The sequence below is a fragment of the Larus michahellis genome, chromosome 3 (assembly GCF_964199755.1).
Source record: "Larus michahellis chromosome 3, bLarMic1.1, whole genome shotgun sequence".
NCBI classification, from domain to species: domain Eukaryota; kingdom Metazoa; phylum Chordata; class Aves; order Charadriiformes; family Laridae; genus Larus; species Larus michahellis.
The window spans coordinates 88131047-88145513 of NC_133898.1; the positions used below are offsets into that span (position 1 = coordinate 88131047).

The window sequence follows — 14467 nt, forward strand, 5'->3', positions numbered from 1 at the left end:
TACTTTGTTGCTTTTTAGGGCAATGTCACACCCCTTCCATTTCTCAGAATTAACGACAATTAGGGAAATATGGCAGCTGCAGCAACATCCTAACAGCTTATAGAACTAACCAAATAATACTGCCACTGTCACTTTTCCTGTCCTTCTTTTTTCATTTAGAGGAAGCAGAGCATTCCTCTGCTCTTTTCTATGCATTTGCCTATTTTAAGGCAAATCAACAGAACTTTGAGTGTTCTTGATAGGGCCCAGCATGTTAATCCAACAACAGTTATTACATAAATGGAAACAGCTGGAATAAAGGTCCATAAGAAGATTGGGAGGAAAGCAACTGGAAGCGGTGCATTTTTTTTTTTTTCTGGCACTCTACCTCTCTGAGAGAGGGGAAAGATTGTCAGTGCTCAGACAACTAATGCTAGATAAGGAACTGGAAGCCTTAGGACTTCAAGTGTGTTCAGGAAAGGCAGGACCTCCAGACTTGCCAGAGTAGAGGTTGCAGAATAGAGGCAGTTTCTTGATAGTGTTATTTGTCTGTTGAAGACATTTTATTCTATATACATGTCCTACTGTGTTATTTCAAATCTGTTTGGACTTGAAGAACCATGGCTTTACTGTGTTATTTGCTATGCAGAATTAATTTCTAAGCCTACAAGTGTGTACTTGACTAAGGGTGCTACAGTTACCTTCATGGAGGCATGGTACAGCATGTATTACGCATCTCTGACATTTCCTGAAGACTTCTTTCTTAATCTTACATGCATTTCATACCAGCCTCACTCTGCTCATTATTCATTACTGGAGTTATTCTTTGTTCCCCAGCAGCAGACACTCCGAATTAAAAATGTCTGCAGGATCCAGATCACTGATGCCTTCAGGTGAAACCTTCGTCCTATTAATGAGCATGAATTAAAATCCCATGAATTTGGTTATAACACTGGTGTTTTGCATATGTTTTCTGGACCTGTGATTGCAGGCTTCATGTAGATTACTGGGTAAATACCTCGTTTAGATTAGAGGCATTATGTTCTTCCAGCTGTGTTCAGCTTTCTGCTTCTAACCCGTGTTCCCTTCCTGCCCTGCTTCTCAGGTCTTCTGGAAGACCTTCTGGATGCAGGTGACAGTGCTGCCACCAAATGATGCTGCTCTGAACCACCAAGTCACTTTTCCCCATGTTCCTCAGCATCCCTGTTCCAGAGCCCTGCTCTGGCCCGACATCCAGCTGACATGGGTCCTTCTCTGATGTTTAGTGGGACTCCACGCTGGCCCTCACTTTTAATATATTATTACTTTACCAATTGGGAATCACTGTTCTTGAAGTTTCCCTAATGGTTGGCCACAGTATAAATATGACCGCTAAGCTATCAAGACATCTATACTCCAAGCCAGTCAGGCTATAATGCCATAAAAAGCAGCATAATAAACAAAGCCACAGAAGGATATAGAGAATAACTGATACTAAACTGAATACAGCACACTAAAGTAATTCCTACTGTAGCTGTTGAAGAGAAAAATCACTTAGATAAAGCAAAGCAAGGCAGGCTTGGTAAATAAATGATACAGTGAAGGCAATGCTTAGCCCTCTGTCTTTTGACTTTAACGGAAAAGCCTCCTAAGCAGAATAATTCCAAATGGAGGGCTGAGGAGGGGGTAACAGAAGGACTTTCTTCTAAGGGCAAAAGGATACTGGCACATATCCCACAACTGTGGGTTTTCCTGGTCCTCAGTCATCAGCACTTTGCCTTTTGCTTTGCAGCTTTGAAAGCTGTTATTACTCCCTGAATAATAAGTCCCATTTTCTCTGTAATAACGGTGGCAGATGTTTGCTACTGTGCATCATAAGTCTGAAGGTATATTTCCATTGTAAATACAAAGTATGAAACCCAGTATTTGAATGTCATTCCCACAGCTCGACTAACACTCTGTCACTGTCATTTTAGCATCCTAATTACATCAACATTGTCCTTTGTGACTCACACTGCAGATTTCCAATCAAAATGTCTCTGATGAGGGAAGTAGCATTATGGCAATCAAGCAGCAGAACAACATCTCTAAATAATCCTAGCTTGTTCAACATGCCAACTGCACTGTAGAACATAGATCTGAGCAGTTAAACGTGGCAGGGAAGTACACAACGCTGTGAACTGCTCTGGCTAAGATAGCCATTGAGGAGCAATTAAGTATGAGAATTGCCAGACTTCAGTGCACCTCACCCCTGGAATCGCGTAACAGTAACAATGAAAAGAAACAGCAAAACAGTGTAATTTAGGCCTGTTAGTATCTTCCCTGTATGCTTGCGTACGTGCATATGAATTCACACACACAAAAATCCCCACACCATAGACTTATTGGAAATGTTTTCACCGGTTGTTTTTTATTCGATTGCGTGGTAAGCCTAAACCCAGGAAGCCTTAGGTTCCTGCATACCACAGCACAGTGATTGCACAGAGCTTCTATTTTCCCAAGGAAATACATTTCTAGGAGTCACAGTGTAGAGCAAAGCTTGAAAAAGTAACTCTGTGTATTCCAAAAAATAAGATGAAAAAAACACAGCACTCATTACAAGAAACCTTATTACGGGGAGTTTCACTCTTTGGTACTTCCAATACAGTTTACAGAACTCACTTCTTGTTCTCTCGAGGCAGAGGACTTTTAATGCAGAAGGTTTGAAATAGTCTCAAAGAAATGTTCTTTTTTTTAACCTTTTTTTTTTTCTTTTGATGCTACACAGATCCAAACCATGACTGCAGACTACTTTGTGTTTGGAGCAAAATTATGCTGAATACACTTGGCTGCAATGCTTCATTAGGAACTGATTTACTGGTTTAGCATTTGAGGCCCAGAGTAGAAAAATGTTTGGGTGATATTCTCTTTATTTTGGAACTCATCAGAGATGTGAAATGGATATGGTCTGAACTGCTCTAGCTCTATTACTATCACAGGATGACTGCTATAATTTAGAGAAATTTGCCATTGATTAGATGCTCCTGTGCTGTTTTACTGCATGCTAGGGCTATGCTAGATAGCTGTGAAGTATTTTCTGCACAGTTTTGAGGGTTTTTTTGTTTTTCTCCTAAAATGATCCCATCCTCTGTTGAGTACTCCAGGACTAGGACACTGGTAAAACAAAGGCTCCTGCTTAGGCTTGTCTCTTCCCTCAGAATGGTATACAGGGTTGCCATTTGGTAAAGAAAACAACACCTGTGGTTTCCCAGCAACTCTAAAATCGCTGCCCCCCCCGATAAAACATGAAGAAAGATGAATAACAGATTTATTTTGTGGTAGTGCAAAAAACCACGGAACTTCTATTCTGCTGGGGAAAGATATGCTGAAATGAAAAAAACACTTTTGCAGAGCTACTTATGCTATAAACAGTGAAAAGTGTCTCTTTTCTTATTTTGTTCAAAAATTAAGCCAGGATGCTTGCAGAACTCTCAGATAGGGGATGTGCTTTCAGGCAAGAACCTCATCCATCAGAACTGTCTGTTCAGAACAGGACGCTGATCTGCAGCAAGTCTTCCCAAATGCACATGTACTCCCCATTCACATTCTAGTGTCTTCCGCAGGTTTTCCTCTGATTCTCAATCTTAATACTTAATCAAGGTATCATTATTTAACATTGCTCCCAAAGGGCTGTGGACTGTTACAGCATAGGTTTGGAAATGCCGGTGTCTCTAAGGCATAGTTAGACAGAGCTGTTGCCTGTAAACAAGCATCTTTTTCAGAATAACTGTGGAAAGCATAATGACTAGGCTGGTATTAAATTTTGCTATGAATGAAAGATTTATCTTATATAAATAAAACCTCTCTCCAGACCAACAGGGAGAGGTTTATCTCAGTGTAAACTCATCTACACATTTAAAATACCATTTAATCTCTTTACATAAACAAGCACACTTTAGACTACCATGAAAGAGAAGCTATGATGGTAGTTTTGACGGGGATTGGAAATGAGAGCAACATTTGAGGAGGATACTCAAGAGTTTCGGTGTGATGACATTGTACCTGGTTTGCCTGAGGGATGGGACAGGTGACGGTGACACTGGCAAGTCAGATCTTATGCCTGATTTAGTTTACTCAACCATAAAATGGAGTTAAAGAGACTCACCTTCTTTGTACAGTATTCTGAAAGTACGTACAGAAATTATCATGTAACTAAGACCGGTTCCCTTGTACTGACTGAATCCTCTGTTAAGTGAGTAATTAGGATCTGTGACGGCTTTGGGCTTGCAAGTCAGCACAGATGAGATCCAGCAGACTGGAAAAATAAAAAGTGAAATGTGATCTATCAGATTACTTCCTACTACCAGTGTCATGTCAAGTGCACAAAGTTGGTTGTACTGATTGCAGAAGAAACTCTGATTTGCACTGCTGGTAGGTCCATATCATCAGGATATAGCCTTGGCATGTTTGCCCTCCAAATCAGCCCAAAGTAAGCCATTTTAGTTCAGATATCATGTGAGCACAAGCTGTAATCTATCTGAGCTAATGTACGCAGCTTTTCAGCATGACTTCGGAAGGGCTGGCTGCACTGATACTCTCAAAACACAGCTCAGAGCAGAGCTGGTTCAGTTCTTGAGACTGACCAGAGCAGTTGCACAGCATAGATCTTACCCAGCATAGACATTGTGGCAGTTCTTACGAACTGTAGTTCCTTAGCACTTCTATTAACTTGTGCGAAAGGACAATGAGGTCAGAACTTTGCTCTGACCCACAGAAAGCACATACGGGTAATAATAATACATTGCACTTGTGTGCAAAGGCTTTGCCATCTGAAAGATTGCCATGCACTTTTTTTGATGGACAGCAAGCTATTTAGTAAAAACCAACCTCTATTCTGGTATGACTTGAATAGCTGGAAGAAGCAGTTCTTAGTCTCTAGATGATATAAAGAAGAGATGGATGGAATTGATGGACACAGAGGAAGAGCAGGGTAGGTAAATACACTCCAAGCTGATACGCAGTACAGCTATTATTTTTACATTTCCTCTCCTTTTGTATATCATATGTTTAGAGACTTTGTGAAAAGACAATCAATATGCTATAAAAAAAGCAAATGTTAACTAAAGATATATTCATCACAGGAAAATGACCCAATCTTTCATTCCATTTTCTGAAATAGAGGAGTAGGTAGTATCAGCAGTCTCTGTTCATCTGTTCATTACTTTCAGAGATGTTTCAAGTGCTTTTTAGCTGGCATGGATCTAAAAAAAAGTAACAACAACAAAAAAAAGACGACTGTGACAGTTATGCATAAATAAAAAAAATATGTATTTATGGAGCTCTGTCTCATGTTAACTCCTTACTGCATGTTACTGTTGTATTATGCCATTGTGGAAAGTTGGTATTAAGACACAATAACAAAGAAATATTTTTGGAAAGGATTATAAAGTTTCTGCTTGTGATGGACTCTACTATCCCCCAGGGAAAATTTACCCTTCCTTCCTTCCTTAGTTCTCTTCTCTCAGATACTTCCCCAGATCTTGGTTTCCAATTCAGAGCTATTTTTTATGACACACGAATTACAGCTGTGATCACAGGTAATGCCTTTTTCTGTATAGTAACTTTGAAATTGTCCTTTGTAAATCTGTAAGAATTGTAGGCTCTTTGTAGACTCATTGTTTTATAAACAGTCATAATAACAATAAGGATGAACAAAGCCCCTTATTTCTATTTTCTTCCAGAATCCCTCCTATGTCGGAGCTAAAAACCAGAAGACCTAAGAAAAAAAATGATGTTGTGACAACCAGGAGATTAAATACTGGGGGTCAGCAAGTGTTTCCATTCTTCTCTGCAGAGACTTACACATAAAATTAGCTTTTTAAAGCTTCTTATATAGTATTTTATAAAGGTGTTTTGCATAGTATTTTGTAACAGTTTTACACAGAGTATAAGTAAATCACCGAATTTTAGACTAGAAATTAAAAAAAGGTAATTAATTTTCATGGAAATCCTCAGAAAAAAATTGTTAACTCTTACAATTTGTGTCTCATAATGATGGCCACATTGAAATTCCTCATTTAGTACATCCAAATGGTTTTGAAAACAGGTATAATTTAAGCTATAGCTATATATCTTAGCTTTCTCATAGAATTCTTCCTTGAAAAATGGAATGACTGAATTTAGCTTGCAGAATATGTTGAACAATTCTGTAGAGTCCCAAGTTAAAAAAGTGAACTCAGTGAAATGCATTAGGCTCCTATTTGCAGAAGTGCTAAGGGCACACTTTTCAAAAGCACCTATCTTCTGTATGCTTTAGAAGTCCATCACCATTCTCAAAACTAACCTAGGCATTTTAATTTGGACTTCGATGTCCTAAAAGTTTGATGTCTGTTCTAAGCTGGTTGTGTAATCTACTTCTCATATTAAAGGACAGAGATAGACATCCCAGTAAATAATTCCACTCATCGTAAGATAAATGTCTGGGAGGAAGAGTAGATGCTTATTTCTTATTTCCCCTTGGGACGTAGAGTCATTAATCCTCTTTTAGAGTCAAGTGGATAAAGCAAGGTCAGTCCTTTCTGGAATGGCAGGTGGGGGATGTAAGGAGCAGCTGCCTGTAACACTGTTCTGGAAAATAGGAGAATCAAATCCAAATCCCTTCTGTGTTTGATCTGGTTTTCTATCTTCTAGGAAAGAGGCCTAACAACTAAGCTGTAAGGAGGCATTCAGAAATGAAGGTCTTTGTGCATCCCAGGGTGAAATTTAAATACTTGACTACTGTAGCAGAATGTGAACCTGAACAAAGCACTGTGGTTGTGGAGACAACCGTCCTCCGTCTGTGATGCATCCTAGAATATTGCAGCTTCACATGAGAGCATACAGAAGGTGTAAATCCCTGCTTCAAAACTTCAAACAAAATACGTTTTAACCACACCTTGTGACATCGTCCGTGAGTACTTTCACCTTTCCCTCTCTCCATGCTGACTCATGAAGTTCAGGCATGCTCCAAAAACAGTGATGGGGTCCGACTAGCTAGGTAGCACAGGGAAAACACATTTTGATGTGAGGATCCTAGCAGGGTAATGAGATACCCCGGGGCTTTGGACAGTTCAGTCATGGTAGAAAGCTGCGTGGTTTCCTCAGAACTCAGGAGATCGTGGACTTTTGTGCTGAAGATTTCACTGACAAAAACTTGGATGCAGAAGTCTCCAGACATGTGAAGCCTACCTGGCAGATGAGAGGATGTAGTGCCTCACAGGGGCCTAAATGTTTGTATTTATGAACATGAAGTAGATGCCCAAGTTCCTGTGTTGTTTTGGTTTTAAAATCACTCATTTTCAATGACACTTTACTTCTTCCAGCTCTATATGACAAATTTCTGGAAATGCCTATAGGTCAAATGTTTTCCTTTTATGTCAGAGCCCAAAAATTGTGCTAACATGCCAGGGGAATTTTTTAAAGTTTCTGGGCATTGTTCAGTGATTAACGTTCATCCCTTCAAATTATCCCCTCCCTACACCTTGAACTTGCTTTTGAAAATGAGATTTTACAAATTGTTGTATAAGGTGCTTTTAAAAACTACCCTCCCATTTCTCTAGAAAAAAACTAGTTTTTGTTCGTTCAAACAGTGCCTTAATTTTCATAACAACAGGTTTGCTTCAAATGTCATGGAGAAGAAATAATGAAGAAGGAGAATAGAAACGCTAGTCGTTTAGGGCTTTGCTATGTTTGAAAACGGAATCCAATTAAACCCCCATATTTTCTAATCTTTGTCTGAATAAAGTTGCTGTGGGTGTTATTGGCTGTTTATACCATGAAAACATGGAGAAACAGCATGATTATTTTCAGATTTGTGTTTAGATTTTCTGCCATCATAATTGCATGAGAAAACCGCTTGAATGCATTCAATATTAAAATCAGAAAATAGTTTTTAAAGGAGAGAAGGTAATTCACTTCTTAATGATGCTTCTAATTTAAACTGCATGAGATGTATCATGAATGAGAGAGATGTTGCAGAAAAAGACTGTTCTGTGCCTAAAGAACCAAACTGGAAATCAGCAGAGTTTGATATCATTTTCACATCCTCAGCAGACTTACTGTGTGACCTTAACCAAAGTATTTAATTATTCTGCTCCGCAGTTTATCTGTAAAATGGAAATAATGACAGTCAACTTGCTGAGAGGTTTTGGGGATTAATTATTTAATATTTATATCTTCAGATAGAATACAGATAGTGTTGCAGAGTATGATGAATGATTAACATTATTTTGCTATTACCAAGCTCTGAGATTATAGCCTGGCTATTTTATTGTATGAAAATCTTCACTTTTTGTAGTCCTGCATCCGACAACCACCCTGCCTGAAATGTATTGAGCAACAAATGTAAAGTCCTTTTTTTGGCTCTTACATCTAATTAATGCCCAAATTACTCTCAGAAGTGGCAGAGAACAATAATGTGCAAGTGCACCTCTGTTGCTTGCACCTGCCAGTTCCACAGAAGGATGAGTAAAGGGTACTTTCCAGATGATGCATATTTATGACAATCTAATGGTTTTAAAAAAACCACCACACCAACACAGAGCACATTGCCTGCAGCCTTAGCATGCAGGTCCTGGAGATTGAAAAAAAATAAAATACTTTCTGCTTGTGGTCAGAGCTGGAGAGTATGCTCATGGGCAACAGACAAGATTTTTTTTCAAGGTGATGGGCTCCTGAAGCACAGATCTGGCCCGCACAGCTGCTGAATCTGGCTACCTCAGAGACCATATGAAACAAACCTCTCAAGAAGTAATTAAAAGAAAAAGGTTGCATATATGCCCCAGAGGTGTGCCAAATACACTCTAATTGATGCTGATGAATTGATTGGAGAAATTACAGAGTAATATTCATGATGTACAAGTACTGCCATTTTGAATCAACAAGGAATTACCAACAAACGTCTTTAAAAGTTTCCCATGTAGTTCTATTCAATATACAGAGGTAAATTGCCTTTTTAATTCAAACACTTTCTTGCTGTTCCTGCTCTTACTGCCTGAACTTCATGAGTTATTACTTTGATTTGGGGTGTACTGACAAAGGTCTTCAACTTCTTTAAATGTCTGAGGCAGCTGAGCAAGTTGAACTTCCCACCTGATTTATTTGTCCACACAAACTAGAAGAAGGTGGCATGCATCCTTTCTGGTATTGAAAGGAATGAGGCGTTGAGTAGGTGATCGCTATCCCTGTGACCGTATCCTGAGGTGAGTCCTGCATACCAACGTCTGCTCCTGACCACAGGCAGGGCACACAGCGGAGCCCGAGATGGCTCACAGCTCAGCTGTGGTTTCTCCCTACATATGTGCAAGGAAAAGAGATTTTAACTGTAGAGCTGAGGCACGGTTTGAAGAACAAAGAGCTCACACAAATATTTTGGAGAAAAAAAAGGGAGAGTGAAACTCCATTCTTTCCTAGCAAGGCACCCAAGAGATTTAGAATTGACAAGAGAGAAATGCAATCATTTTATCTGTGCTATTCTTATATCTGAGGATGATGCCACTGAAAGGGGAGTATAACAACCTCACAGCTTAATAGGAAATTTTTACAAATGCATTTGATTCATGTCTTTGTGAACAATGAGGTCCCCTGTGAAAGGAAAATTAATTGCCTGAGCCTTGGGAGACCATCCGCTGTGGCTTTTAACCCAGGGGTAATAGTCATGACTTAGCCTATGATCTTCCAATGACGCTAAAAGCAAAGATTACACTATGTGAAAGAAGCAGTCTGTAAGGGTTCCTGAAGCTTGAATAAACTGTCTAAATGACTTTTCTTATTTCCTCACTTTCTGTGAACTCTGTTTCTGAGTGTGGCAGTATAAACACACATAATTTTAAATACTCTAACCTATGCACATGACTTACAGGAAAGATCTTCCACCTGTAGCTTGAATCTCTCCCCATGGGTTATGTATCTGTATCAGCTCAGGAGTTGGAAAGTTTGTTTCTGAGTAGCCCTAGATCCTGCCTTGCTGTAAATAAGCACTGTTACCCCGACCTGCCTGGGGAAGTTTGTGTTTCTTGGTCTTGATGAGCAAATAGAAGTCCTGCTAGTTCTACAACATGAAAAAGAGTAAAAGCAGGAGTAGCTCTGAAGCAGCTCAGTTCTCGTATGACTGCTACTCAGGGACAGAATCATACATTAGGCAGCCAGAAAAATTAACACAAAATTTCACTACTTTTTCCTCACATAGAACAGAAATAAATGTTTTGAGGGCAGCTAAACCCCCTACAGAGCCTTATTCCAACTCATAACAGAAAGAAAAGCCTGATCTGCCAATCCAAAATAAAAGTAACCCCTCCTCTGAACAATTATCTTAAATGACAGAACCAAATTTTCTGATCACGCTCTAGGTCCCAATCAATCACCTTACAAAATCTTACTATAACCTGACAGCATATATGAAAGGCAGAGAAATCTGAGGATCAAAAACTCTTAGGTAAATCTTCCTGCTCTTTACTTCTGGAGAACAAGCTCCTAGATGTGATGATCCCCAATGTGAATAAGTCATCCCAGGGCTAAGGTCTTTTTGTCCAGTAAAGAGAAAAAGGAATCCACGTGTTCATGCAGAAAAGCCTAATATAATTATAAAAAGCATTTCCTTTAGCAGGGAGAAAAATCTAATGCTATCACACAAAATATGTAACAAAAAATAAAACCAGTGGATTAGGACATTTTCCTATCTATGTTTAATTTGTGCTCTGTGGAATTTGCATAGATGTGTTGTCATGAGCAGTAAAATGGGATGCAATGACATCAGAAATGTTCTATGCCTCGTCTGCACACTTATGTTGGACTGTATAATTTGAACTGGTATAAACAGGGCGCAGGGCAGTCTATATACACCCCTTGTCTCTTCATGTCTTCTCTACCTTCCTTCACAATAAGGATCTTAAGGACAGCATCACTAGCTAAGACATTGCAGACTACGAGGAGTTCTTTATTGGTCAACTGCCAACACCAAGCCAGGATCTAAATTCCATCATGCAAATAGGCTACTGCTAACATGAAATGAAAAAAAAAACAAACACCAACCAAACAAAGCAACCAACCCAGGAAATATAATCTGCCCACAATAAGCATAGATTTAAACATAGTTTATAAAAGTGTTGTGGCAAATAAAATATCGAAATACAATAGTGAAGAAAGTAGTGAACAAAGATTACTGTTTACTTATTTGGTTAAAGTGAAAATTTAATCTTTGTCATTTAAAGTGGTATTAGTAACATGCAAAACTATAAATAACTTATACAGTGATGAAGAAAAATAATGTATTTTAGGGATAGAATCATAATCTCTTCTATCAAGCTCAAAGAGAACTAAACATTTGTCAATATGAACATTCTTATATTCACAAAAAATGATACAGGGAGGAAAAAAGTAGAGTTTCATATTATTGAATGACAGCTACGGACATCACAGCCACTGGCCATGACAATTGAGAATGACATATCTGAACCACATAATAAATAAAATCCGAAAGTGTTGGGTAATCTAAGAATGCAAAGAAAAAACCCCCCACTATTTCTGACTTACAGGTCAAAAAATTGAGAATGCCCTTAGGAGGACAAGATGCAGATACTTCAGACCAATATGATTATATTTTTAACACATGTCAATTATATTTACAGCCCTGAATACACATTTGCAATCTATCAGATTAATCTCACTAAGTAAGTGTCAGATGTGATTTGAAGCAACAGAAGGAAGCAATGCAATTAGAATACCAAAAAGGCACAACATGTTTAGCCCTTTTTTTCCATGCTGTTCTATCCAACTTGCCCATGTGTTTGTCACACCTCTCTGGTCTGAACTCCAGGAAAAACAACCAAATATGCAAAACATGAGGTGTCTTATTTTGTAGACTTACAGACTTTTTTTCCCCTCTTTCCCAGCTAGTTTGAACCCATTAAATATTTCAGATGTGGTTTAGGTCTTTTCAAACTTAAACAGAAGTTTCCTTTTTTTTTTGGTAAAGTTACAAATGTGAAAAAAAGTTGATTTTTATATGCTTCATACTCACTAAAATATTTCTTTTAGTTCACTGTCATCGATTATCTCTGTAAATGCCTCAGCGTTGCTCTTGATTAGCCTCTGTTTTTCTCTGGATTATGCCACGTTCTCCTCCAGCAGTGAGGCCAAAGCCTTTTGAATATTCCCAGCTTGCGGCTGTGCAGGGCAAGGATTTCCACTGAGTGTTGTAACTTGCGTTAAAACTCTGTTTGCTCTGCTAAGGATACAGCTCGGCCTGTGCCAAATACACAGCAGGCTTTGGCGCACAGCTCCGACAGATAACGATGATGCTGCACACCCTTACCTTCAATCAATTGAATAACTCCTGGGTTAGAACATTGATTAGATATGTACTTATAAGGCCAAAATTGTACTGCAGGAAAACACACTAACTTAAATTGTAATTAACGGCTACTACTTGCTACAGTGAGATTTCCCAGTGAGGGGCTCTCCTGGATACCCTGAGCAGTTTCTTACAGAAAATATTGAAAATAGCAGAACAAAACCTCTCAACTCTCTACACTTACCGATGGCATTTTTTTCCACTCCCTCTCCTCCAACAGACTTTTCTCTCGGTGTCTCTGTTTACCACCTCAGGGAAATGAAAAGTGAGTGCGTGTGTTTGTTCTCTTTTGCTCCATCTCATATCGCATTAGCTCTCAGTCACCCACATTCTCATGAGCTCTCAGTCTGATCTCGTCTAGGACTCGTACTCATTAACTCAGCTGAAACAACAGTTTACAAAGACATCACTAGTATAATGTATGTAGTACAGAGCCAAGGTCAGGGTTGCTTAACATACTCATTTGTTCAGGTGTTTTTGCCTTTCTTCCTGCAAGCGTGAGCTTGGGGACTGGGTTAGCAAGCTCGATGCGCTCAGAGATCATAAATGGAATAATTAAAGGTAAGTTTCTTCAACTGCAACTGCAAGACTGGCTTTTCAGACTGGGCTTTTAAGATTTTTTTGTTGTTGTTTTTTTTTTTTGTTCTTGTTGGTTTGAATACTTAATTTTTTTGTTTGTTTGAAAATGCTAGCTAATATGTATAGGAAAGCCATAATCACAGAATCACAGAATCACAGAATCTTAGTGGTTGGAAGGGACCTCTGAGATCATCGAGTCCAACCACAAAAAAAAAAAAAAAAAAAAAAAAAGACAAAAAAACCACACACCAACACCCACCTACTAAACTCCACACCCACAACCCCACACACAGCACCCCACCACAAACAATAATCTTGGGCACTAGAGCATTCCCTGAAGAGCCATGTCTACACGTTTCTTAAATACCTCCAGGGATGGTGACTCCACCACCTCCCTGGGCAGGCTGTTCCGGTGCCTGACCACTCTTTCAGTAAAGTAATTCTTCCTAATATCTAATCTAAATCTCCCCTGCCGCAGCTTCATACCGTTTCCTCTGGTCCTGTCGTTATTCCCTTGGGAGAAGAGGCCAACCCCTGCCTCTCTACAGTTTCCTTTCAGGTAGTTGTAGAGGGCAATGAGGTCTCCCCTCAGCCTCCTCTTCTCCAAACTAAACATGCCCAGCTCCCTCAGCCTCTCCTCATAGGACTTGTTCTCCAGACCCCTCACCAGCTTGGTGGCTCTCCTCTGGACACGCTCCAGCACTTCAATGTCTTTCCTGTAGTGAGGGGCCCAAAACTGAACACAGTACTCGAGGTGAGGCCTCACCAGTGCCAAGTACAGAGGCACGATGACTTCCCTACTCCTGCTGGCCACGCTATTCCTGATACAAGCCAGGATGCCATTGGCCCTCTTGGCCACCTGGACACACTGCTGGCTCATGTTAAGCCGGCTGTCCACCAGCACCCCCAGGTCCTTTTCTGCTGGGCAGCTTTCCAGCCACTCTTCCCCAAAATGTTAGAGGGCATTACATTATCTGAGAAATACTGAAATACATGTAAAACGTGGCTGTACTATAAAGCATATGTGGAAAAAAGTAAGGTTAAGACTGCAAATGGAAGCTGTCATTTCCTGATGGCTCCAATCTATGCTGTTATATATCACCAGAAAAATTGTTACTTTTTTTTTTTCCCCTAATACCACACAGAGAAGATTTAGATCATCTGGAAATCTGAAATACTTTTCCGTATACAATATATTTTATTATGAATGCCATTAGTTCAGTGGAATTTATCTCACACTTTTCTGTTAAGAGTGATGTCTGGCTTATATAATAGATAACTGACCGAGCCTACTCCACAACTGAGTTGATTTGGGTCATGAGGGTGCCTTGAAATTCTTTAATATTTTGCAAAAACCACGTGAGTACAGAACCCTCTCCTCTATAAAGGTGTACGGTTTTGGCTGGCTGGTATGCTACTTAGTTATAGTTTCTAAAATAGTATAGAAATAACATATCCTTTGTCAGGTTCCTGGAGGAACCCATCAGAACAGAAATTTGTATTTACACTATGAATATTCACATGCAGGTGGAAAATTTGCCACAAGGAGTATATTACCTGAGC

General features: G+C 39.4%; 1 protein-coding gene across 3 annotated transcripts in view; it reads right to left on the minus strand.

Annotated features, from left to right (window-relative positions):
* Nucleotides 1-14467, minus strand: part of FUT9 (fucosyltransferase 9) — a 107069-nt gene that overhangs the window by 20686 nt on the left and 71916 nt on the right. For 2 of the 3 annotated variants that reach the window (XM_074581098.1, XM_074581096.1), the window contains exon 2: nucleotides 4103-4252. The exons of the other annotated variant lie outside the window; for it this stretch is intronic. In XM_074581098.1, the coding sequence (XP_074437199.1) occupies nucleotides 4103-4145 (43 nt within the window). In that variant the 5' untranslated portion in view covers nucleotides 4146-4252. The remainder of the gene's footprint in view (nucleotides 1-4102; nucleotides 4253-14467) is intronic. 3 annotated transcript variants of the gene reach the window in all.